This window comes from Gossypium hirsutum, chromosome D01, assembly GCF_007990345.1.
Source record: "Gossypium hirsutum isolate 1008001.06 chromosome D01, Gossypium_hirsutum_v2.1, whole genome shotgun sequence".
Taxonomy (NCBI): Eukaryota; Viridiplantae; Streptophyta; class Magnoliopsida; order Malvales; family Malvaceae; genus Gossypium; species Gossypium hirsutum.
In genome coordinates, this window is record NC_053437.1 from 59,566,844 (window position 1) to 59,590,426 (window position 23,583).

The 23,583-nt window shown below is 34.4% G+C and overlaps 4 protein-coding genes across 5 annotated transcripts; all 4 read left to right on the top strand.

The window, feature by feature from the left end:
- Positions 1 to 74: 74 nt before the first annotated feature.
- On the top strand, positions 75 to 4,370 carry LOC107922451 (uncharacterized). 2 transcript variants are annotated; one of them, XM_041087523.1, is made up of 2 exons: positions 75 to 106; positions 3,665 to 4,370. In XM_041087523.1, exon 2 carries the CDS (start codon positions 3,698 to 3,700, stop codon positions 4,112 to 4,114), a length of 417 nt encoding a protein of 138 aa, XP_040943457.1. In that variant the 5' UTR covers positions 75 to 106; positions 3,665 to 3,697; the 3' UTR covers positions 4,115 to 4,370. The 2 variants fall into 2 exon arrangements, with proteins under 2 accessions (XP_040943457.1, XP_016707986.2); XM_016852497.2 differs by lacking the exon at positions 75 to 106 and adding an exon at positions 2,335 to 2,819.
- A 476-nt stretch (positions 4,371 to 4,846) lies between these two features.
- Positions 4,847 to 7,167, top strand: LOC107922523 (outer envelope pore protein 16-3, chloroplastic/mitochondrial). The gene is made up of 3 exons (XM_016852603.2): positions 4,847 to 4,985; positions 5,788 to 6,128; positions 6,834 to 7,167. Exons 2-3 carry the CDS (start codon positions 5,792 to 5,794, stop codon positions 6,977 to 6,979), a joined length of 483 nt encoding a protein of 160 aa, XP_016708092.1. The 5' UTR covers positions 4,847 to 4,985; positions 5,788 to 5,791; the 3' UTR covers positions 6,980 to 7,167.
- A 2,568-nt stretch (positions 7,168 to 9,735) lies between these two features.
- Positions 9,736 to 11,876, top strand: LOC107922186 (rhodanese-like domain-containing protein 9, chloroplastic). Its single transcript, XM_016852080.2, has 5 exons — positions 9,736 to 10,075; positions 10,551 to 10,789; positions 10,883 to 11,033; positions 11,242 to 11,327; positions 11,416 to 11,876. The coding sequence occupies exons 1-5, from the start codon at positions 10,026 to 10,028 to the stop codon at positions 11,589 to 11,591; spliced, it is 702 nt and encodes a 233-aa protein (XP_016707569.1). The 5' UTR covers positions 9,736 to 10,025; the 3' UTR covers positions 11,592 to 11,876.
- Positions 11,877 to 12,443: 567 nt separating this feature from the next.
- Positions 12,444 to 14,809, top strand: LOC107922185 (zinc finger CCCH domain-containing protein 14). The gene is made up of 3 exons (XM_016852079.2): positions 12,444 to 12,806; positions 13,022 to 13,082; positions 13,799 to 14,809. Exons 1-3 carry the CDS (start codon positions 12,734 to 12,736, stop codon positions 14,550 to 14,552), a joined length of 888 nt encoding a protein of 295 aa, XP_016707568.2. The 5' UTR covers positions 12,444 to 12,733; the 3' UTR covers positions 14,553 to 14,809.
- The last annotated feature ends 8,774 nt before the right edge of the window (positions 14,810 to 23,583 follow it).

Below are 23,583 nucleotides of genomic sequence, written 5' to 3' on the forward strand. Positions count from 1 at the left end.
TTTATGCTGTTTAACATCACCCATCCTGCATTCATACATAGTAAAAAGGAACCAGTTTTCTTCAACTGCCAGATTAGCCTGTATGGACAGAGTTTATTTGCGTCAGGTAATAAAGTTTTAGATTCTGGTTCCTACTCTATGCTTTATTTTCCTTTTTTTAGGGTTCAGCATTTAGACATCCATCCATATGCGTTACTTATTATAACCATTGACTTCAAAGTGAGTCCATCATGATACTAATAACTTGTTACCAGCTTTGTGTTCTGGTGTTAAAAATACCATAGAGGTCTCTGTACTAAGAATCAGATTGCATAACCATGTATCACGTGGTGTGTCACATGTGCCTTATGTTGATGTACAAGAACCAGTTTGTTCTTTGATCTAACGTACATATACCATAGTATTTTTATCTGTTCCGGTTCTACATATTTGTATGAGAGTTATGCTCTTTGTTTGTCAATTATTTGTTGGGACTTGGGAGTGGCATAATATATAATTGACAATAACTTGTCAAAAGGAATTAACTCTTTGTTTTCGCTTTTTCACAACACCACAATGACTAAATCAACTACTTCTATATAATCATACTTGGAATTTGGTTAAATTTTCAAGGTAAATTCATTGAACAATCAATTAAGCCTCAGCTATCTTTATTTTTATGTCTTAATAGAAATGTGGCTAGCGTGACTTGAACTCGGGTCACATCTGAGGTGGTGAATACCGTAGTCAACACATGGGTTTTTTTTTTTTTTCTCCCTTTAATTACTAAGTACTTTATTTTGGTACTTGAAACTATTTTATTAACACCCCAAGTGCCTCAATAGGGAACATTGTCCATTGTTGGAACTTGAAAACGTACAATCTCTAAACCCAAGTTTTTTTTTTTCCATCCTCCAATAATAAAAGTTATTACTATATAAATTAAAAGAAAAAGGGAAAAAAACCCTTCTTTATCTTTTGTAATGGTGTGAAAAACACCATTCAACTACAAAGACAGATCCATTTCATCAGATACAGACATTTATCGTTTATATATTTAGATATAATATAACTCCATGTGTAATTTTCTTTTTCCTTTTGGGATATTCCAATATTATTACTCAATGACGATTATACCCTCATGTCAATAGATACTTATTAAAATTATCTGTTTTAGTTTTAGCTTTGAAATTCCCCTTCAAGCCTTTAGCCAACCATGAAAAGAAACAAATAAAAAATGTAAAATGCCTTGGTAAAAATATCATAGAAATCCTTGCATTAAGAGTTGGATTACATTTTACTTCTTCTACTAAAAAAATGGGTAAATTAATCTCTGTACATAAGATCTAAAAGTAAACTGATTTTTCTGTTAAAAATTTTATTTATTTCTATTATTAAAAATTGATCCCTATACATTGATATAAGGTACACATGGTCTGTCATGTGTCACATTGTTTGATTATTATGTCAATCATGTTGGTTTTGTAGTAGAATTAGAGTTGGTCGGGTCAGGTTTGGGTCGGGCTAGTGCAAAAAATCAAGTTTGTTTTCTAAGCTCAGGCTTGACCCGAAAAAGTGGGTCTAAAATTTTGCCCAAGCTCAGCTTGGATAAAAAATGCTAAACTTGAACCCGTTCGACCTGGCTATATTAATTTTTTAAAGATTTTTTTATATAAAAATGAATTTTAAAAATATAATATATTAAATATAACAAAATTATTGAAATAAATGTTTCCTAACAATTTAGAAGTACATATAAAAAAGTTTTTATACTTAAATAATACTAATATAGTTGCAACTAAACAAGGAAATATCTCCAAAATAGTAGTAAAATTAATAATAAAATAAGAATTATATAATATTCAAACAATAACAACAAAATAGTAGCAATATAGTATCAAAATAGTAGCAAAACAACGTAACAACAATAAACAATAAACAACTAAATTTTTTTGTTGAATTTGGGTCGGGGCTGAGCCAAAAAAGTATTGTTTGGAGTTTAGTCCATTTTTTAAAAGAGCTTTATTTTTTATTTAAGTTTATTTTTCGGGTCTATATTTTTACCCAAATTGTCTTATTTTTCAGTTGGGTCTTCAAGCTTAGACGGGTAGGTCTAAGTAGAATTAAAATTTTTAATAAAAAAGATTAGTTTGTTCTTTGATCTAATGGATATGAGTTAATTTATCTATTTTTTAAGTAAAATCAAATATGATATCTAGTACAAGGACCTTCATGAAATTTTTACCCAAAATAAACCCTTACTCTTCTGATATAATGGCCATTATCACCCTACACGTGTCAGTCAAAACCCACCAATTTGAGAGAGTGATGATGATGATGATCTAAAGTGTGGACAAATTGTTCTTTGGCAGTGAGGACTGAAGCAATGTCTGTTAAGTTAACCTTTTTTCTACTTTAGTTTTTTACCCTACAAAATATTTTTTCTAACTCTAGAACTAGGACTAGAAAACAACCCTTCTAAGGAACACCCAAGAAATAAACAATACATATCTTTTTGACACTTTTTTCTCTTCATCTATTACCCTTCTTCCTTCTCTACATTTTCTCTTTCTCAACTCCATGGCTTAGAGCTCTGTTAAAAACCCATTGTGCCTTTGCTCATCTCTCCTTTTAACTGATCTGGGTTTTCTTTATTTCTCATTCAGATCATAGTTTTCCAAGAAAAAAAAAACTTCTTCCTTTCTTTCTTTCTTTGCTTCACTCAACCTTTGAAAGAAATAAAAAATCCAGCTTTTCTTTTTTCTGTTATAGTAACTTATTGGATTGGCCAACGAGATTCTGAAAAATGGGATTTTGTTTCAAAGATGCAGAATATTGATGTATGTTTTAAGATCAGCTTCATTTTTCTTGGTTCTTTCCTTATTCATAGAGAAAAAGCTGTGTATATAAATGTTTCTTTTATGTCGTATTGATTTATCATTTATGAGGAGTTAATGCTGTGTTTGGTGGTGAAATTATAGGAGTCATAGATGCTTTTATCTTTTAGTAATTCAGAAAATGATAAAAACTTTTGCTTTACTTAAACCTTAGATTGATATACTGAAGATGTTATGAGTTCATATTGCAAAGTGAATAGCATGAAGTTATGTATTTGGTATTGATTTGGGGGTTTCTCTATTCTTTGTTGGTTACTCAAACTTGAAGATTTGTATGGCTTTGTGGTTGTTTGGATTTTCAGGTTAAATTCAGTTTGGGATAAGGTTGATTTGTCTTGAATCTTTTTTATTTGATTTATTATAGTTCTATTCAATGATTTATGTGTTTATGAACTCTTTTATCTTTGATTTATTCCTAGAAAATGTAGAGAAAAAATAGGAACTAAAACAAGAAAATGCATTTCTTATTAATTAAAAATGGGGAAAACCTGCAGTTGGATGAACCAAATAGGAGTTTCTGTTTTGAGTTAGGTGGGTTTTTACAAAGTTTCTAGGAGAGTGAACATTATACATACATACATATTATATATATACACAGACACATAAACAAGCAATTTCTTTTGTTGTAATGATGGAATGACAGCATGAATGTTTCACTTATTTAGTATTGCCTGTATGTATATAAACTGATGACATGCTATATGTATTTTGCTTAATCTTTAATTGGTTAATCTTTTCTTACTTAATATGGATTATTTTGGCCTGAATCCATCTTTTCTTCTTTGCAGAAACCTTCTTTAGTTGTTTGAAGTTGTTGTTTTATGATGAGAAGAGGAAGAGGAAAAGCAAAGAAGCAGAATGTTGTTTCGTCTCTCGAAGATCCGGGTAGTGGTGAAGATGAAAAAATACCGGCATATAAGAGAAGAGGAAGGCCACAAAAGCAGATGAAGGATGATATCGATGAAGATGAAGCGGAGAAGGTTGAAGAAGATGGTGAAGATATAAAAGTTTCAGTTCTTACCAAAGAGATAAAAAACCAGGCTGTCACAGAGAACGGACGGAAGAGGAAAAGATCAATGCAAGCAAAAGAAAACATAGATTCAATCAAGAAAGGAAATGGCATTACGACAAAGTCAAGCACCGATGATGCAACTAAATCGGTTGGGTACCGACAAAACGGTAGCAGACGCAAAAACAAGCCTCGACGGGCTGCTGAAGCTGTTGTCGAGTGCAAGTAATGCTTGTGAGGTTATGTATGGATTGAGATGTTTCTTGTTGTTATATGGTATTTGTTTTTTGGGGTTCCAAGTATTCCATTTTGATAAGTTTGCAGTACATGCTTGTAATATTCCATGGTGTCATCACAAATTTTAAAGAGAAAACTAGTGATTTTTTTTTTCTCTGAGAAAATCTTGTTATTCAGATGAGAAATTTGTCTCTCTGCAACATCTGTAAGGAACCTTGTTTTTATATCTATCTTGGTAATTTTCTTAATGGAGACCAGGTTATATGTAACATAGTAGAGAGAATGAGTGGTTTTATGCAGAGTTAGAGAAAGAAGATGAAGTCTGTAAGCTCGAGAACCGGTGGAGAAATGCTTGCGTATGTGCCGAGCAGTGAGCCAAAGGGAATCTTTGTGGGTTACTTGTGCCAATTTTTTCCAAACTTTCGTACTCAATAATGTGTAATCATTCGTTAAATTAAATTGAATTCAATTGGAACGGGGTGAGAACTCGAGTAATTAATAAAGTTACTTTATTTATTTTTGTTAATTTTAATAGTAATTATATTGTCTAAGTAGTTCTCTGATTACAATTTATACTATCACCCCATAAACTTAAAAATTTAGAATTATTAGTTAATTATTAAAAACTAATTATTTATTACAATACGTCAAAAAAATGAAAGTTAATTCATATTAATTCATATTTATGTATTTTTAAAATTTTCTAACGAATGAACCTTTCCAGACCCGAATTTATTGGAGCCGGGCGGGGCGGGTAACAGGTTTAGTAGCGCATCTTCAAGAAGCAAATGAACTTCTCGAAAACCTTTCTGAGCTAAACTCCCTCACTCTTTCACTTCGTCTTCTCCAATTTCCTCCGAAAGGTAATTTTCCTCCATTTTCTCTTCCTTCTCTTTTTTCTCTTCTTAATTGATTACCGCTATTTTCCTACACCTTATCGCTTTCAATTTATTGGAGTCAGCTGCATAATCTAGGGTTTTCTTTTCATAAATCTAATCTAATCCTTTGATTTGCTTGATTTGATCTATTCTCAATTCCTTCGTTTTCTCTCTCTTTTTTTTTTCAATTTAATATGATTTTTTCCGTTGGGATCTGACCGATAGTAAATTAGCATTTCAGAAATTCTTTTTTCTCATTTTCGAAATAAAAAAGATGTTTTAATTTGGTACATAGGCATTGTTGGTTCGCAGCTGTGCAATTAAACTGAAAATGATTGGTTCATTGCCCTTTTTCACTGTATTTAACGGTTTCAAATATATGGATGTGTTTTTATTTCAAGTTGTAAGTGCTTTTCTATATTATTTTGAACATATGACAGTATGATTATGTTGATTTTATGCATTGAATTTGTGTTGTTTTCCGGTATTATCGAAGGTCCATTTTGAATTCTAATTTGCTTTAGATGATATGCTCGTTGTTGTGTTCCAGAAAGTATACCAAATGGTTAAAATTTGAAATTGAACTTAGAAGTCTGAGATTCTCAAGCTTGAGTCTCAGGAAAGGATGGGATTTATGGGATGGAGAGAACTACCTTCCTCTATGTATCCCACGCCCAATCCTTGTTACTTTGCAGATGTATTTTAATTGGGTCATTTCCTTTTCCTATAATATATATGCTAGACAAAGTTCTGTGGCTCAACACATTCGATATTGGTTGTTATGCAGTAAGATGGCTGCGGATCCCTCAGAGCTTAGGTATTATGAGGATGATGACACTCCAACAATGAAAACAATCAAGGGTGCAACTACTGGTTTTGTTGCTGGAACTATCTGGGGAACCGTTGTTGCTACATGGTATGATGTGCCTCGTGTTGAGAGAAGTGTTGCCATACCTGGGCTTGTAAGAACGCTAAAGATGATGGGAAATTATGGAATGACATTTGCTGCAATTGGGGGAGTCTATATTGGTGTTGAGCAGCTGTTGCAGAATTATAGGATGAAGAGAGACTTTGTCAATGGTGCCGTTGGTGGTTTCGTGGCTGGGGCTTCCATTCTCGGTTTCAAAGGTATAAATTTTATTCTGAGTGCTAGTCTGGTATGCTTTGTGCGCCTTGTGACTTTTTATCTGATTTTATTATTTCTTACATCAATATTTTCTGATAATTGGCATAGCTTGGATGATTCATCTAAACTAAGTCACTGAAAACTTTAACCTTAGAAAACTTTACCTCTTCACAATTTCAAAACTTGTGATGGTTCTTAGGATCTCCTCTACCATCTAAGGAATGGTGCTAAAGTTTTACTCATATATTCCAGTATTGCTTTGACTTGTTTTTGTTTGTCTTGTTGATATTTACTAAACATATTTACTTGTTATACGTGTAGTGGTAGGAGTTCTGCATCTTGTGAATGGTAAAAGTTAATACTTTCTGATGTCACCTATCATTTCCTTCTTCTTTTTTTCGTACATTTCGATAGTTGCTTGCTTTGTTGTTTCATCTGTACTGTGAACTATCTGTAGAGTCGAGCAAGACTTGACAATTTTGAGCTGAAATATGTTGTGATAAAAATCCTTGAGTTAGGGGTCTGAGTTTGACTTTCGAAGCAGAGGGTTGCGTAAAGGCATTACTTAATATAGTTGATCTCCATAAGTTTTTGTGCTTTTAAGGGGAATAAAATGGATTGTCGATGCCCTTTTATGGGTTTCTTGATCTATGTTAAACGTAATCAGCTTTGGCCACTTGTAATGTTACGTGTTATGTATTTCCTAGGGAGGAGCATCTCAACAGCTATTTCTGCCGGATCAGCTCTGGCATTCACCTCTGCGGTGATTGATGCTGGAGGTCAGACTACAAGGCTGGACACAGGGAAGGAGTATTACCCATACACCACCAAGAAAAGGCCTGTTGAGTCATAAATCTTGCATGTCTCTGTTGAGAAGGCACTTCCAGTGAAACGTGAGATAATCGATCCTGTTCGATGATCTGTCTTTGTTTTTTGAAGATATAATCATACTCGCGGACTCCATTTTGCTTTTTGCTATTCACTTTTAAAGTGAGGATGTTGGTTTGAATAAAAATGCATCCGAATTTATGGAATTCTTGACGACGAATTGTTGCATTTGTTAAATATTGGTGCCTGTTATAATGAGTATCGTTGTTAATGAAATGAAAGAGAAGATCTTTGCCATAAATCTGTTATAGCTTTAGCTAAATGTGAAATCCATAATTGCACTTGTTAAATTTAGGGTTCCATGTTGACATTGCCAAATGACATGCCATCTAGGTCCCAATGTTCACGTGCCACACCATAAATTAGGACGAATCCCGTGACTCACGTTTATCAGTTTTGCCAATTAGCTTCAAATTTAAAAGCAGAAGGGCCTAAGCACTTCAATTCATTATGACGGGTCCAATATGCCCACTTCCTAATAGTAAAAGGACTGAATAGATATATTAACGGTCGAGTTCTTAGCTTCTATAAATTACAAGTGAGATTAAAAAAAATGATTTGTCTCATTTATTTAATTTTTATTTTTTCTAAAATGCTAATTAAGGGCACGTGTCAATTTATGAAGTTAAAAAATTTCACTAAAATATATCAAATAATAATTCAATTTTTAATACAATTAACTTATTTAATTACCAATTTTAATATTTGATTATTTTTATACCTTTTATCTTTTCACAGCAATGGGGTGTCTCAGATCCATTTCTCATGCCATTTTTAGAACTTTATGAGTTTGCCTTATCAACAATTCATTTTCATAATTAATAATTCTATAACTTATAAAAATAAGAGTTAATGTATCATTTTGTACTTAAATTTAATTTCAATGTTGAATTTGATATCTAGATCAAATGATATTAGATGTCCCAATTAATATTTTTTATGTGTACTCTAATAAAAAAATATACAACGTTTAGAACTACTTATAACCCCTCCCAACTCTTAAATAGGAAGACTGTTTATGTAGAATATCATGGAAAAAGAGGAGAGCGGGTGGTGCCGAAAAAGATAGGTTCACCCAAGCCGAGGCCGAGAGTCGAAAAAGTAGGAGAATGGAGAGGAGAAAGATGAGAGCTTAGCATCTTAGGATTTGTTGGTGGGAAGGAGAGAGCCTCCTTTCTATGTGGTAACTTGGGATATTTACAGGAGAGGTAATGGTTTCCGGGTGATCCCCTCTTCAGGAGAATGCACTTGTGATACAAGCAGCTTGGTCTAATTCAAATGTCATAATGGAAATGTGATTAGTTTCCCTCAAGACCCAATCACAAGATCCAAATCCAAGCAGCTAAAGTCCTACAAAAAAAAATTCAATTTATTCAATTTATTCGTTCAAGACTTTATCACAAAAAAAAAATTCGAGAAGAAGAGTTGAAGCTTCAAGACAATAGATTTTGGAGCAAGGATGAATTAGAAGCGATTAATTTTGTTTGTGGGTCTAAAGTCCCAATCTATGATGACAAGCTCATGTGGAAAATGTTAACAAGCTTAAGCGTTTCATTATAAGGACCCTAATCAATCCCACAACCTCAAGCGTTTCATATTGGATTCGAGTCCTAGGTTTAATTTTTATTATACATGAGTCTAATATTGTATTTAATATCTCTTATTATTTTTTTATTTTTTATTACGAATTTTTTATAATTATTAAGTATTTTAAGTTATTTGTTAACAAAAAACAAGGTTCAAAACTACTTATTTAGATTAAATAGAGTTTTAGTATACTTTAGAGTTTTAGTTGGATGTACTTAGTAGCTTATATAAAGGTTTCTTTATTGTTCATTAAGCAGATAATTTGGTTTTCATTAATAAATTTTTCTCTGGGAGTTTGTTTCTTTGTGCAAGATTTTTTTTTTTGTAATTTTTAAAAGTAGTTTTTTTCTCGATTTTCTTCAATGAGTCGTGGAATTCATTCTTCACCTTTTAATTTTTCCAAGGATTATTTCTCGGAGGTTTTATTAGAGCCATTAATTGAGTTTGTTGGGATTTATATCTCAAATGCTTCAATTGGACCTTTATCTTTCTATTATCATATCCATCGATTTACTCGTCTATCTTTCACTTTTTTCTTTTTTAATTTCTATTTCTTATTTATTTTTATTCTCAAATTTCTTCTTTTACTATTTTTGATTTCTTTATTACTAAATTTCTTTATTTCTTCTTTTTAGATCGGATCCAAATCTTTCCTTTTCAAGTCGAACAACTTAAATTTGATTTTTCTTCTGCTTCCTCCATTCATTCCGTATCAACCCGTTAATAGCATATGGCTTAATAGAGGATTTAATTGGATGGACAGTCCCTCCCATGAGGGGGTACGAGGCACTTGGGTAGTTGGTCACTAAGTGACCATTCGGATGGTACAAGGCAAAGAGTTGCTAGTGAGTATCTTTGGTTGGTTCCTGTGTTGTCACGTTTCCCAATCGAGGTAAGGGTATAATAAAGATAATAATGCTTCAACGCGTTTAAATACATGCCCTCTTGCGGTGACAATAAGCTCGAGCTCAATTGAGCTAAAACTCATTAGGTAAAAAAAGTATAGATATCAAATTGAGAGAAAAGAAAAACTCAAGAACCAAATTGAGACAAAAAAAATATTGAATATAAAATTGAGAAAATTCGGATACCATAATAAACATTTAAACCAAACTCAATTGCCAAAATAGGAAAAAGAACTTAAATATCAAAGGAGTGGGGAGTGGGTCAATCTAAAATCATACAATATAGTTTCAACTTTTTATATTGCTTGTTCTTGTAAAGCAAAATCAAAGGAGGAAGGCTCCAGAAATAATAATATCATATATCCGATTTTGATGTACACGTGGCAGAAACCCATTGCTCCTTCCAAATTTCTTGGGTCAATCTCGTGGCTATCCTCAATTCTAAGCTGGCTCCAGTGTAACCACTCTGAAAACACGGAGAGGAGCAGCAGCAACAAAACCAAGTAGATATTTCTTTCAATGGCTGGAATTGCTACTACTTGTTATTATTTGACCCTCTCTTCTACAAGGTAAACTTCTTTTCTTCTCAAATTTGCTTAATTTCGAAACCTGATATTTGGGTCTACTGTTTGGTTTCTGAGAAAATTAGAATGCTCCAATATTGAGCTTTATTTTGAGTTTGGAAAGACAAGTTTCTCGAAGAAATATACATATTGAGTGCTAAAATTGAAAATTTTCAACAGTAAAGATCACTGTGTTTACCAAGAAATGTGGGATCGGAGTAATTTGTTGTGTAAATTTTTGTTTGGATTCCTTAGAAAATGGACAAAAAAAAAAAAAAAAACGAACATGAATTTTTGAGTTTTCCTATGTCTATGGGTTAGTGATCTTAGAATGGAGTAGTTTGTTCAATGCAGTTTGATTTTGCTCTATGCATGAACATTTTTGTTGGGATATTTGTACTTAATATCACAACTACTGTAGAAATTTAAATAAAAAAGAAGATATGAACATTGGAAGTAATGAATTGAGATGAGATTTCAGCACTAGGAAAACCTGGTTGGAATTAAAGACCAACTATGGAAGAGCCACACCTATCCGGAGAAGAAACTTAAGCATTAGAGCTGAAGTCAATTTTGTAAATGCTGAAGAAGCCAAAAAACTTATAGCTGTTGAGGGTTATGCCGTTCTCGACGTCCGCGATAAATCTCAGTTCGATCGAGCTCATATCAAATCATGTTATCATGTTCCCCTTTTCATTGAAAACACAGACAATGATCCTGGTGAAACCTCCTATCTCCATTCCTTCTAAACTCAGCTCATTTCTCAGTTTAAGTACTACATAACTTACATGTTGATCTGTTCTGTTTGTGCAGGCACAATTGTTAAGAGGACTTTGCACAATAACTTTTCAGGCTTATTCTTTGGGTTGCCATTTACAAAACTCAATCCTGAATTTGTACAGTCCGTGAAAAGTCAGTTTTCGCCCGAATCTAAATTGTTACTTGTATGTCAAGAGGGGCTGAGGTTAGTTCTTACCATGCTCTGGATATGCTTGATTTGCAATCTGATTTATTAGTATACATCCGAATCCGATTCATTCTAGATCCGATTAAAGGCTATTCTGCATTGAATATACTCAACTGATGAATGGTTATTTCGATGCCCTTATCTTCATTTTAGCCTCAATGTGAGTAATCATTGATGGAACTGAACTTCTTTTTTCAATGTGAAGGTCTACTGCTGCTGCCAATAAATTGGAGCAAGCTGGTTTCCAGAATATAGCATGTATAACATCAGGGCTTCAAGCTGTAAAACCAGGTTAAACATCAACCGCGTGCTGTTGTAATGACCATGCTTGTGATGTATGCAAGGAACAAAAACATGAAATGGTTCTTGTTTTTTGCAGGTACATTTGATTCCGTAGGTAAAGCTGAGTTGCAAGATGCTGGCAAAGCTGGTTTGGTGACAATTCAAGGCAAGATTTCGGCTGTGCTCGGAACTGTACTCATCTGTGCATATCTGTTTATAACTTTGTTCCCGGATCAAGCGGAGAAGCTGCTTCTGATGAGTCCTGTAAGGTAGCCCTTTGCAAGGAACCTTAAAGTTTTGTAGTTTTCACAGTGCCAATGCCAACAAGGGAATTCTAAACATGGAGTTTCGTCATTCACACTGTATATTTTATTTTGTTAAATCCTTTTCTTTTAAAGATGATTGCTCAAAAAATATACTGAAAATTCAAGGTTGAGTATGAAAGAAATGATGGTGGTGAGATTTGTTAAAAAAGTATAGGTTGTCACAAGTTGAGTTCAATAGACGAAACTGAATTCAAATATTAGTTAAATAGTAAGTCGGTTTAGTCGTGTTTCATTATGAAATTCAATAATCAACTGACATAATCAAATAAACCGATCCTACAATTGAGTTAATTTCCAAAATCAACTGAACCAAATTGATTAAATCGATTCCATACTTACTTCAATATTCTTTTGTTAGCTCATTTTGCTTTTTCAAGGGGTCGATAATAGATCTATATATATATATATAGCACTATCATTTTGAATCGTCGTTTCATTTTCTTACTTTTATCCGTCTAATCATTAGTTTTTGACGTTAAATGTTAACTTGAATCTAACATATTGAAAAAATTAATTATTAATGCATATTTTTAAAAAAATATCACATCAGATCCAAATTGAAATTTAATGCCAAAGTTAATTGGCTAGCAGTACTTTAGTTCAAGGATTAAATTGAAACATTTTGAAGTTAGGGAACCAATTTAAAAATTAGTTTATAGTATGGAGGGTATCAAGTAAAATTAACCCAAGAGGAAATGGCAGTCAGGGGCTGGACTTGAATGGATATAAAGAAAGTTAGGCTGATTTGGACCTAATCGAAGTTGGATTAGAAATAAAGCCCAAAAAGGACCTCAAAATGGCTAAGATTCTTTTGGATTATTATGGCCGTGAATTATCAGCCCTAGCTACTAGCTATTAAATATCTCTATCTTTCAACCTTTTTTCCCACTCTCTCTGGCTTTGTTTCTCTTCCTCATCTTCTCCCAAGCTAGGGTTACTCTTCTTCTTCCTTCTCTCTCTGGGCTTTTACATTCCTCTTTCTTTGGTTTTTAGGGTTCCTGAAACTCTTGCAGTCATTTGATTTTTTTGTTGGTATCTTTTTCCTTTGGATATGGATCTGTGATTTTTCATTAAAAGCAAAGTTCTCAAATGGATGCTCGTAAAAGAGGAAGACGTGAAGCTGGGTTTAATGCTAATGGCGGCATCAAGAAATCTAAGCCAGGTTTGCCCCTCCCCTCCTTTTTTCTCTCTAATATGTGGTCTTTGTTCCTGTTAATATTCACCAGCTTGTTCAAGTGTTAATATAGAAGTAATTAATTATATAATTATTAGTAATTAAATTTCAATAACAGCTTAAATGAAGAACTAATAACGTGTAATTTTTTGGAGGTAATTTCAATAAAAGAGAAAAAGTAATTAATTAATGTTGTGCAACAGAAATGGAATCTTTATCAACTGGTGTAGGAAGCAAATCGAAGCCTTGCACCAAATTTTTCAGGTTAAAATTCTTATACCTACCTAAATAATAAATATTGGTGTTGTTCAGTTTATATTGTACTTAAATTCTGTTTTTTTTTTAATAATTCATTTCTAATGCATATACTGTAAAGAATTTAACTTTTTAAATTAGCCAATACTGATAGTTAAAAATTTGTGATTTTGCTAATCAAATGTGGGGTATTGAGCTATGACAGGTACATTACTGTTGTTTGATCATAATCAAGTTAGTGATTAACAGAGATCTGCTTGGTGAAAAAGGCAAATTATATCAAAGATGTATCATTTGTTTCAACTTATAAACTGTACCTAAGATTGAATTAAATGGTAAAAACTTTCAAAACCGGTACAGTTATCGAGTCCGATGGTAAGTTATAATTCGAAGCATGATGAAATTCAGGTATGATGTGTTTTTGTCAAAATTATGTCATTGGAGCTCTTTCATGTTTGATGTTGTTTTACTATTTTCTGGATGAAGGTTTTGTGGTTTGTTTTGTTGATCCGGTGATTGCAAACTCTAATAGAAAACATGACAGGGAACTAGTGTGGTCTGGTTCTTTTCGCTGTTATGCATTTAAGATATTTGCTGTGTGCTTGCTCTAGCTAGGTTTCTGGTCTACTGAATATCTGGGTTTGACATCTTATACCGGTGAAGTGTATGTATGTCATCTTCTAATGGTTTATATTTAGCTGATTCCTGTGTTGTTTTAATTGCAGTACTGCTGGTTGTCAATTTGGTGAGAGCTGCCATTTCCTGCACTATGTTCCTGGAGGTTACAATGCGGTGGCCCAGATGATGAACCTTGCACCAGCTGTTCCACCGGCTTCTAGAAATGTGACAGCAACAGCTGCAGTCCCGCATGGATCTGGCTCCCAAGTCAAAACTCGCTTATGCAACAAATTTAGTGGCCCTGAAGGTTGTAAGTATGGTGACAAATGTCATTTTGCACATGGAGAGTGGGAACTTGGCAAGCCTATTGCTCCATCTCAAGATGATCCCCGTTCCATGGCACCTCTTCCTGGTCGTATGGGCAGTCGGATGGAACCACCACCCCCATCAGGTCCTGCTGCTACATTTGGTGCTTCAGCAACTGCAAAAATTAGTGTGGATGCTTCCCTTGCAGGAGCCATCATAGGGAAAGGTGGTGTGCACTCGAAACAGATATGTCGTCAAACAGGAGCAAAGCTATCTATTCGGGAGCATGAGTCAGATCCATCACTTAGGAACATCGAGCTTGAAGGATCATTTGAGCAAATTAAAGAAGCGAGTGCAATGGTTAGAGAACTAATCAGCAGCCTAGGTCCGGTTCCAGGTCCTGCCAAAACACCTGGTGCGCATGGTGGTCAAGGGCATCCAGGAAGCAACTACAAAACGAAGTTGTGCGACAATTTTGCAAAGGGAAGTTGCACGTTTGGAGAAAGATGTCACTTTGCACATGGTGCAGCGGAGTTGCGGAAGTCAGTAGTGTGAGGGCTTGCATTGGTTACTAGTGCATTCCAAGTAGTTAATAGCAGGAGATTCATGTAATGAAGTGTTGTATCAGATAGAGCCCTTGTATAACATGCTAGCCGTTGAATTGCTGTGTTTTTACTGTTTGAGTTTTTTACTTAATTAGTCTTTTACTTCATGACTCTCAGGTTTGGTATCCGCAATTTTTCAGTATCTAATGTTGTTTTGTAAGCGTTTTGATTGGTAGGCCAAATAATCCAAGTTTATGCGTTGAAGTCTTTTTTTTTTCTTTTTTTTTTTTACCAGACAATTCCATTTCATTAAGGAGATACTTGATTTGAGTCATTTCAGAGTAATCCTGTCGACTGCTGCATATTCTTTCAGTAATAAATCGGTGCAATACGTTTTGCACCCATCAAAATTTCAAATCTGTATTAGTAGAATTCAAACTTTGGTTAACAAATTAATTGGTTAAATTGATTTAATTCGGTTAATTTGTCAATGACTGAACTTAGTTCGGTAAGAAGTCGGTTGATAATTTTTTAAAATTTTGGATATTGATTAATTCGACTTAAAATCAGATAATTAACTGAATTAATTGAACTTAATAATTAATATTATGTGTTGATTATATGTTAATCTCAAGACTTAATGTAGTGTTTGAAAACATAAAATTTCAATTAATTCGGTTAACTTTCAAGACAAAAAGTATATATATATTTCAACTAATTTCAATCTATTCTTTTATATATTTTATACTTGTTTTAACCAAAATGCAGAAACATATAAATTCGGTTCGGTTAATTCTTTTTGAAACTTTTTTATTCGGTTAACAGTTAAAAAATTATACAATTCAATTAATTCAGTTAATTCTAGCTCGGTTCGATTAATAACCGAACCGACCATCTAGATACCCTACTAATTGAATTAAAAAATATTAAAGTTCCAAATTTTTTACTCGTAATAAATAATAATTTTTTATTGAAATTCATGCATCAATATTTCACATTTCAAATTTTTTTAATATTAAATATCTATCTATATATATATTAAATATTTACTCTTTTTTTTTAATTTTTGATAAATCTGAAATTACAGAACAAAATAAATTAATATTAATTGATATTTGTTGACACCATTTTTTTGATAAAACGGGATCGAATTCGATTTTGAAAATGAAAATTAAAATTGGGAGTCGCCACCGATCCTTTTTGATGAGGTGTGATCGGATCACCTCGAAAAGTGGTTGTTTTCAATAAACGATTTGATTTTATTAAAGCAACGATTTTGGTCCACGAAATTCTGAAAAATGGGTTCGGGAGTCGGTTACGTACGAGGAAGGATTAGCACCCTCGTAACGCCCAAAAAATTGGTACCTAGTTGATTAGTTAATGTCTTGATGTCGAGAATTAAAAAACTTTGAAGAATTTTAAAATTACGATCATTGTATTAAAATGTTGAAAATTTTTGCGAAAAGAAGCATATTTTACGTTAATCGAGAAAAAAAGCATCATATCCAGTAAGTTAGGACACAATGTCTCGAATTCCTGATACGCGAATGAATGTCAAAATTTATTTATTTAAAAGATATTTAGCTATCTCGAAAAAAAGGGGTCACGACCAGTAAGTTAGGACACAATTTTTTTAATTCCTGAGATCGTTTAAAACTTGAGTTTGAAAATATTCACGTATTTAGATTTATTGTGAAAATCGAAACCCAGTAAGTTAGGGCACGACTTTCTCAAATCTAAATGCAAAATACTGCCTTTATTATTTTTTAGAAAAAATTCTCATCTCAGGAAAACAACATGTCATATCCAATACGTTAGGACACAACGTATTGAATTCCCGATAATGAGTTTTTTATTATATATATTTAAAAGAGTAATCTTGATTATTTAGATTCAACGAAGAAAATCGGAACCCAATACGTTAGGACTCGATTCTCTCGAAGATCCCAAATATCGAGTATTACTTATATTTTTAAAATTTCTTTTTTTTGAATCTAGGTAAAAATTGACGTAATGGAATGACAATTATGATGATGTAAGCAAAATAATACAAGCAAGGGCTACAAAATAAAATAAATACAAAGACAAACTAATATAGTACACAATCGCAAGCATATAAGCAATAAAATTAAAACATTCTTTCAAAACAAATAATGAAAATATAAATAAAGAAATAAACAAAGAAAACGTATAAAACTATAAAAATATAAAAGATATATATGTGTATTTACATAAAATTATGGAAATATGAAAAATATATGTATGTACATATTTTAAAATTATTATATAAATATATATATAAGTAAGCATATACATATATACGTATGTAACTATCATAAAATATAAAAAGTATATATATAGGTATATATATGAATCATAAAATATAAAGAACATATATAAAATACATATCTAAAAAATATGAAGAACATGTAAGTATATATATATATTTATGAAAATAAAATACATATATAGACATGTATATAGATATGTATAAAAATTATGAAATATAAAAATATATATAGGTCCGTATATGTATATATAGATAGATTATAAAAATATGCATATTATATATATTATATAAAAACACATGTATGTATATATAACGAAAATTTCAAATTTAAATAATATAATGAGCAAATAACAATAACAATAATTAATAATAATAGTAATAATATGAAATTTATTAAGAAAGTAAACAAATAACGAAAAGGACTAAATTAAACTTTAAAACGAAAGTGGGGGTTTAAATCTGCAAATAAATAAGGGGAAATGACTATTCTGAACACGCGCAAGACATGGAGGGACTAAAAAGGTAATTTGTCCTTCTCCTTTAAAACGACGTGGTTTTAGAAGGGACTAAATTAAAAAACGAAAAAATCATAGGGAGAAATTAAAAAAAAAACTAAAAGACTTGATTATAAAACCATTAAAAAGCGGAAGGGCTAAAAGTGCAATTAGCTCATCCCTTGAAAAAACGCGGATCCCCCTGGAGCGGGTCGGGTCGGCCAACGGGTCAGGTCAAAACGGCGTCGCTTTGGTGCCTGAGAAGGCTGCCCAAAACGACGACGTTTTGGAAGCTTATTTAAGCTAAAAAATTTTCAAAAATTTCATTCTTCCTACTTTTCAGAAAAGAAAAAATTTTTCAAAAAACACTCTCCCCCGCTCCAGAAATTGGCCAAGGTCCAGCCAAGGAACCGGTCATCGGCCGCCGCGTCGACCGCCGGTCACCGGCGCCGGTGCCGCCAAACACGGCGGCCGGAAAGCTAAAAAGCCTCTTTTTTTTCCGACGCACTCCTTGGGGCCTCCGAACACTCCGGTGACGGCGAATAGAGGTAAACTCTTCCCTTTTCTTATTATTTCGAAATAAAAAAAAAAGAAAATAAAAGCCAAAAAATCACCTTAAAAACTTCTACTTTTTTATTTCTTTTTTTAATTTTTTTTCCAAAATCTCCCCTTTTACAGATGCAAAGATCGGTCTCTTTAAAATCGATTTCCCCCTTACAATCGGTTTACAATCGGTTTTTATATCGAAATAAAAAAACAAAATCCTATCCCCTCCACTTGTGTTGTGCTTTGCTTTCTCTTTATTATTTGCAGGTAACTGATGTTGATGGAGCAGGTGGGCGACGGTGACAGGCGGCGGCAATGTCAGAAGACAGGGCAAGTGGAGGACAGGGCAAGTGGACGTGTGGCTCTAGGCTAGGGCTTCAGAAAACTGAAACCCTAGTCTGACTATTGGGAATTTGGGTATTGGGCTTGGTTGGGCTTGGGTTTTGGTATTATAATTGGGTTCTGGGTTTTGGGGATTGGGTTTGTAATTGGGCCCCGGGTAAAAAATTGGGCCCTACAGCTGACCCTCTTTGCTCATTGTCGTGTAACGAGAATAGAGCAAAGACATCAAAAGGGATCAATTTTTGCTCGGTGTTGCTAAATCTTAACTTCTTTTGGCACTTCTATTCCTCAAATAGTTTTACTCTAGTCTACTGTGTCGTGTTGCGTCAATCCACTACACTGCACTTCAGAGAGATCTGACTTGTAGCTTCAATCTTCTTCGCAGCAACTTCAGGGGGACGAGATTCGTGGTTTTAGTCTGTTCCACTGCAACATCAGGGAGATAAGACTTGCTATGATAGATTTAATTTGACCTATTGCAACTTCAGAGGTATAAGATTTATCATTTTAATCCGTTCTACTGCAACTTCAGGGAGATAGAATTAGTAGCTTCAATTTGCTCCATTTCAACTTCAGGGAGATAAAGTTTGTTATCTCCAGTCTGCTCTACTGCAACTTTAGGGAGATAAGACTTGTCATGGTGTGATCCGTTCTACTGCAACTTTAGAGAGATAAGATCTGTCATTTTAATCCGCTTCACTGCAACTTCAAGAAGATAGGATTGATTTCTTTAATCTGCTCCACTACAACTTCAGGGAGATAAGATTGGATGCGATCTGCTCTACTGCAACTTCAGAGAGATAAGATATGTGGTTTTAATCCACTCCACTGCAACATAAGGGAGATAGGACTAGTAACTTCAATCTACTTCACTGCAACTTCAGGGAGATAAGATTGGATACAATCTGCTCTACGGTAACTTCAGAGAGATAAGATCTGTCATCTTCGATCTACTTCGCTGCCAATACAGGAAGACAAGATCTGATGCTTTCAGTCTTAACGCTGGGGAGATAAGATTCGTTGTTTTTCAATCTGCTTCGCTGCCAGTACAAGAAGGCAATATCTGCTATCTTCAGTTTGCTTTGCTGCAAACTATGGTGTCTTCGATCTGCTTCACTGTTAGTACAGGAAGGCAAGATCTACTATCTTCAGTCTGTTCCGCGGTCAGTATAGGAAGACAAGGCTGGTGTCTTCGATCTGCTTCGTTGCCGGTACAGGAAGGCATGATTTGCTATCTTCAGTCTGCTCCGCTGTCAGTATATGAAGGCAAGGCTAGTGTCTTCGATATGCTTTGCTGCCAGTACAGGAATGTAAGATCTGCTATCTTCAGTCTGCTTTACTGAAAACTATAGTATCTTCGATCTGCTTCACTGCTAGTATAGGAAGGTAAGATCTGCTATCTTCGATCTACTTTACTACCAATACAGGAAGATAAGATTTGCTATCTTCGATCTACTTCGCTGCCAATACAAGTAGACAAGATCTGCTATCTTCGATCTACTTCACTGCCAATACAGGAAGACAAGATCTGCTATCTTCAGTCTGCTTTATTGCAAACTATAATATCTTCGATATGCTTCACTGTTAGTATAGGAAAGCAAGATCTGCTATCTTCGATCTACTTCGCTGCCAATACAGGAAGACAAGATCTGCTATCTTTGATCTACTTCACTGCCAATACAGGAAGACGAGATCTGCTATCTTCGATCTACTTCGCTGTCAATATAGGAAGACAAGGTCTGCTATCTTCAGTCTGCTCCACTGTCAGTACAGGAATGTAAGGCTGGTGTCTTCAATCTGCTTCGCTGTCAGTACAGGAAGGCAAGATCTGCTATTTTCACTGATCTGTTCTCTGGGGAACATGACATGTATGTTCTATTTTATTAACCTAATTGTGCCTAGTGATTAGGATGACATGATCAGAATGAATCAACTACTCCTAACTAGACGCGTATGAATGACATTTGCAGAATGTCATGAAGATGATTCCTTAATGTTTGAGTTGTTATTCCTCGTTCTTCATCAAGGTTTCATTACCAATACGTCAGAATGCTATCTTGCTCGGCTGGTAACACTCATTTCTTACTTAATCGGATTACCCCTACTATAATCTCCAGAGTTCTATCCGCTGTAATCTTCAAGGTTAAGTCCACTGTAATTTTAGGACACCATCTTCTTCCCACTCGGATATCACTGCTTGCTTGTTCATTGAAGCTTTGTCACCGACATGATATCTTGTCATTTTGTTCCATCAATGCTTGGACAACAAAATCTGAAAGGATAGTCTGAATTTAGACTTTTCCTTCTTAGACATTTCAACCTTTGAACTTGGTGTGTTCTAAACAATAGTCTTGTTTCAGGTTCCTATATCATTTAAAAACTTCTAGAGTAAATATGCAAAACTTCCATTGTGAAAGTATTATTAGTCCATTAATCATTATTCCAATGCAACATGCTTGCAAAAGGATCATAACCGTGGATAAAAATAAAATTAATTTGGAAGCATAGCTCGAAATGAATAAATTATCAAGAATAAAAGATGAATTGATTGAGAGCATGTATTTTGAGAAAGAAATATTCCAAGATTAGCAAATTCAATATATAAATAGTATGAAGGTTAGGTGCCCCAAATATCGCAGCTTGAACTTCTCTGTACAAACTTTCTAAAGACCTTTCTGAGTTTGACATGTGTTTAGGAGATCTACTGGACTTTGTCGATGCCTCAAGATGTTGCCTACCCTTTCTTGTTGATTTAGGTATAGCAAGATCATCACATGCCCCGATCTGATCAAAATTTGAGCTACTCTGATCACCTCATGCCCCAATTTGATCCAAAATTTGAGCCGCCATTTTCGGGTTTTCAACTCAAATCCCTTTTGGTCTCAAGGCGCCATTTGCGGGTTTTTACTTTGGCATCTCCTTCTCTTTTTTTCTTTTCTCTTCTTCTTTCTTTTTATTCTTTTTCTTTTTTTTTTCTCTCTTTTTTTTATATTTTTATTGAATCTGAACTCATAGGATTAGGCATGTTCTTGTTATCCCTTCCGATCAAGATTGACGCTTTTCCAGATAAGGTCTTTCACATAAGGTTCTTCCCAGCTTGGCATGAAGTTCTTTTGTATGGGGAAGATCTTCTTCAATACCAGACCCCTCTCGTGAAATCATCTAGGGCGAACTCTTCTCCTTTTTCTTCTTTTTCTTCTTTTTTTGGGCGATATGGCATTAATCGTGAACATACTACAAACTTTTGATATTGTGCTGTTGTTCAAATTTAGTGCGTGTCGGATATGATCCTTTTTGGCATTCTATACCGACATATGTATTTTTCAAGAATTTACTAACTGTCGACTTTGTGACATTGGCACATGAAACAGCTTCTACCTACGAAGATAAATCGATGACCGCCAAACTCTTTTGGCGAGATTGACCAAATGAACTTCATGCCCCACATAGAGAAAAGCCATGGACTCCATTGATTCTTTGTAAGGTAGGATCTTATTCTACCATCCTCAACAAGTCCGGAGATAGGCTACAATCTATGTCACCTTCAAAGTCATGAGATCCCTCTAAACACATGTCTCACTCAAAAGGAGATTCTGAGTTTGTAGCAGCGTCACTCATGTCGTTGATATCCAATGACCTATTGTAGGTGCAAAAGAATATACAAAGAATATATGAATTTAAGAATAATTATCTGTACAATATAATTATGAATGAAAGGTTGATTTGGAAGAAAAAGAACGAAAGAATAATTATTCATAAAGAATGAAAGAGTATTGGCTCAAAAATGATCGCAAAGATATATTTCATTAAAATAACGACGTTCAGACATGAGCCTGTTTCACAAAAGAGTTTTTGTTGCCTCTAGGATGAAAGCAACAAGAGTGTTCTGAATATTACTCTAAGTAGACTCTAAATACTACAGGGTCTCTTCTGCTGTCCCATTATTTAGAACACTCCTAGGTTTATAAGGGCGAATATCTAATAAGGTCTCTTCTTCAATTGCTTTTTCACAAATAGCATTGATGTGAACATTTCCCAAATTCTTCATGCATTGTATTCACTCAATTATCAATCATGATTGGGTAGTGGAATTTTTGCACTAGATAAATCATCCAATTTGACAATGCCCATACTGATAAGCCTTTCAACCACTTTTTTAAAAACAATGCAATTTTCTATGGAATGCCCCGTAATTCCCGCATGATAATCGCATTGTGCATTCGCGTCGTACCATTTGAGGTATGAAGGTTGTGGGGGTTTTGAGTAGAAATAGACTATTACATGCGCATCAAACAGATTCTGATATAACTCCTTATACGTCATCGAAATGGGTGTGAACTGGAGTCTTCCTGTGTTTGGCCTCGAGTTAGATTATTGCTTTGAGAGGCCTTGATAGCTAGCTGCTACCGTCCTTAGCTGGCCTACAGTGACTGATTTTGAATACCCATTATTATACAAGCTCATGTTGCTCACTTCATTTTCTTTGTGCTTTGGGGTTGATCTTTTGGTACTTTCCCCCACATCTATCTTCCCACTTCTTATGACGTTTTCAATTATCTCGCCAGATATCACTACATCTGAGAAGCTCATGGTAGCACTTCCTAACATATGGTTAATGAACGGTACTTTCAGAGTGTTGATGAAAAGCATTATGGTTTCTTTCTCCAAAAGAGGTGGCTGAACTTGTGTCGCTACCTCTCTCCATCTTTGGGCATATTATCTGAAGCTCTCACCTGACTTCTTTTCCATATTCTGCAGTGTAATTCTGTCAGGTGTCATGTCTGTTACATGGCTGTATTACTTCATAAAAGCCTGTGCCAAGTCCTTACATGAGTGGATGTCGACACGGCTCAACTAGTTGTACCATTTGGCAGCCGACCCGGTCAAGCTATCTTGGAAGCAATGAATTAACAATTGATCATTGTTGATGTATCCCGTCATCCTTCGACAGAACATAGTGACATGAGCTTCAGAACAACTAGTCTCGTTATACTTCTCAAACTCCGGCATTTTAAATTTGGGAGGGAGCACCAAATCTGGTACCAAGCTCAAATCTTTAGCGTCCATTCCTCGATGGTAATCGACATTTTTCATGGCTTTAAACTTCTTCTCTAGCCACTTACACCTGTCTTCTAGTTGTTTTGGCAGGTCCGCTCTTACCTTTTCTATTTCTGCTACATCGTCGAGATCAGGAACCACGAGATTGGTAGGATTATCCCCGGGATTAGAACCCGAGCCTGTTGGAAAGTTCATCGATACTGGGGTACCAACTTGGTATTGGAATCTAATGGTGACAGGTACCCTTTTTGGGTACACCTCTAGTTGCACCTGGATATTAGTTGAGGCGAAACCTGGAGGATAGGAAGAGT

Excerpts from the sequence above, each read along its gene's own strand:
- LOC107922451 (XM_041087523.1), top strand. The coding sequence starts at position 3,698 with ATGATGAGAAGAGGAAGAGGAAAAGCAAAGAAGCAGAATGTTGTTTCG.
- LOC107922523 (XM_016852603.2), top strand. The coding sequence starts at position 5,792 with ATGGCTGCGGATCCCTCAGAGCTTAGGTATTATGAGGATGATGACACT. Across the intron at positions 6,129-6,833 it reads TTCCATTCTCGGTTTCAAAG|GGAGGAGCATCTCAACAGCT; the intron begins GTATAAATTTTA and ends TGTATTTCCTAG.
- LOC107922186 (XM_016852080.2), top strand. The coding sequence starts at position 10,026 with ATGGCTGGAATTGCTACTACTTGTTATTATTTGACCCTCTCTTCTACA. Across the intron at positions 11,034-11,241 it reads GTATGTCAAGAGGGGCTGAG|GTCTACTGCTGCTGCCAATA; the intron begins GTTAGTTCTTAC and ends TTCAATGTGAAG. Across the intron at positions 11,328-11,415 it reads GCTTCAAGCTGTAAAACCAG|GTACATTTGATTCCGTAGGT; the intron begins GTTAAACATCAA and ends TGTTTTTTGCAG.
- LOC107922185 (XM_016852079.2), top strand. The coding sequence starts at position 12,734 with ATGGATGCTCGTAAAAGAGGAAGACGTGAAGCTGGGTTTAATGCTAAT. Across the intron at positions 12,807-13,021 it reads CATCAAGAAATCTAAGCCAG|AAATGGAATCTTTATCAACT; the intron begins GTTTGCCCCTCC and ends GTTGTGCAACAG. Across the intron at positions 13,083-13,798 it reads CCTTGCACCAAATTTTTCAG|TACTGCTGGTTGTCAATTTG; the intron begins GTTAAAATTCTT and ends TTTTAATTGCAG.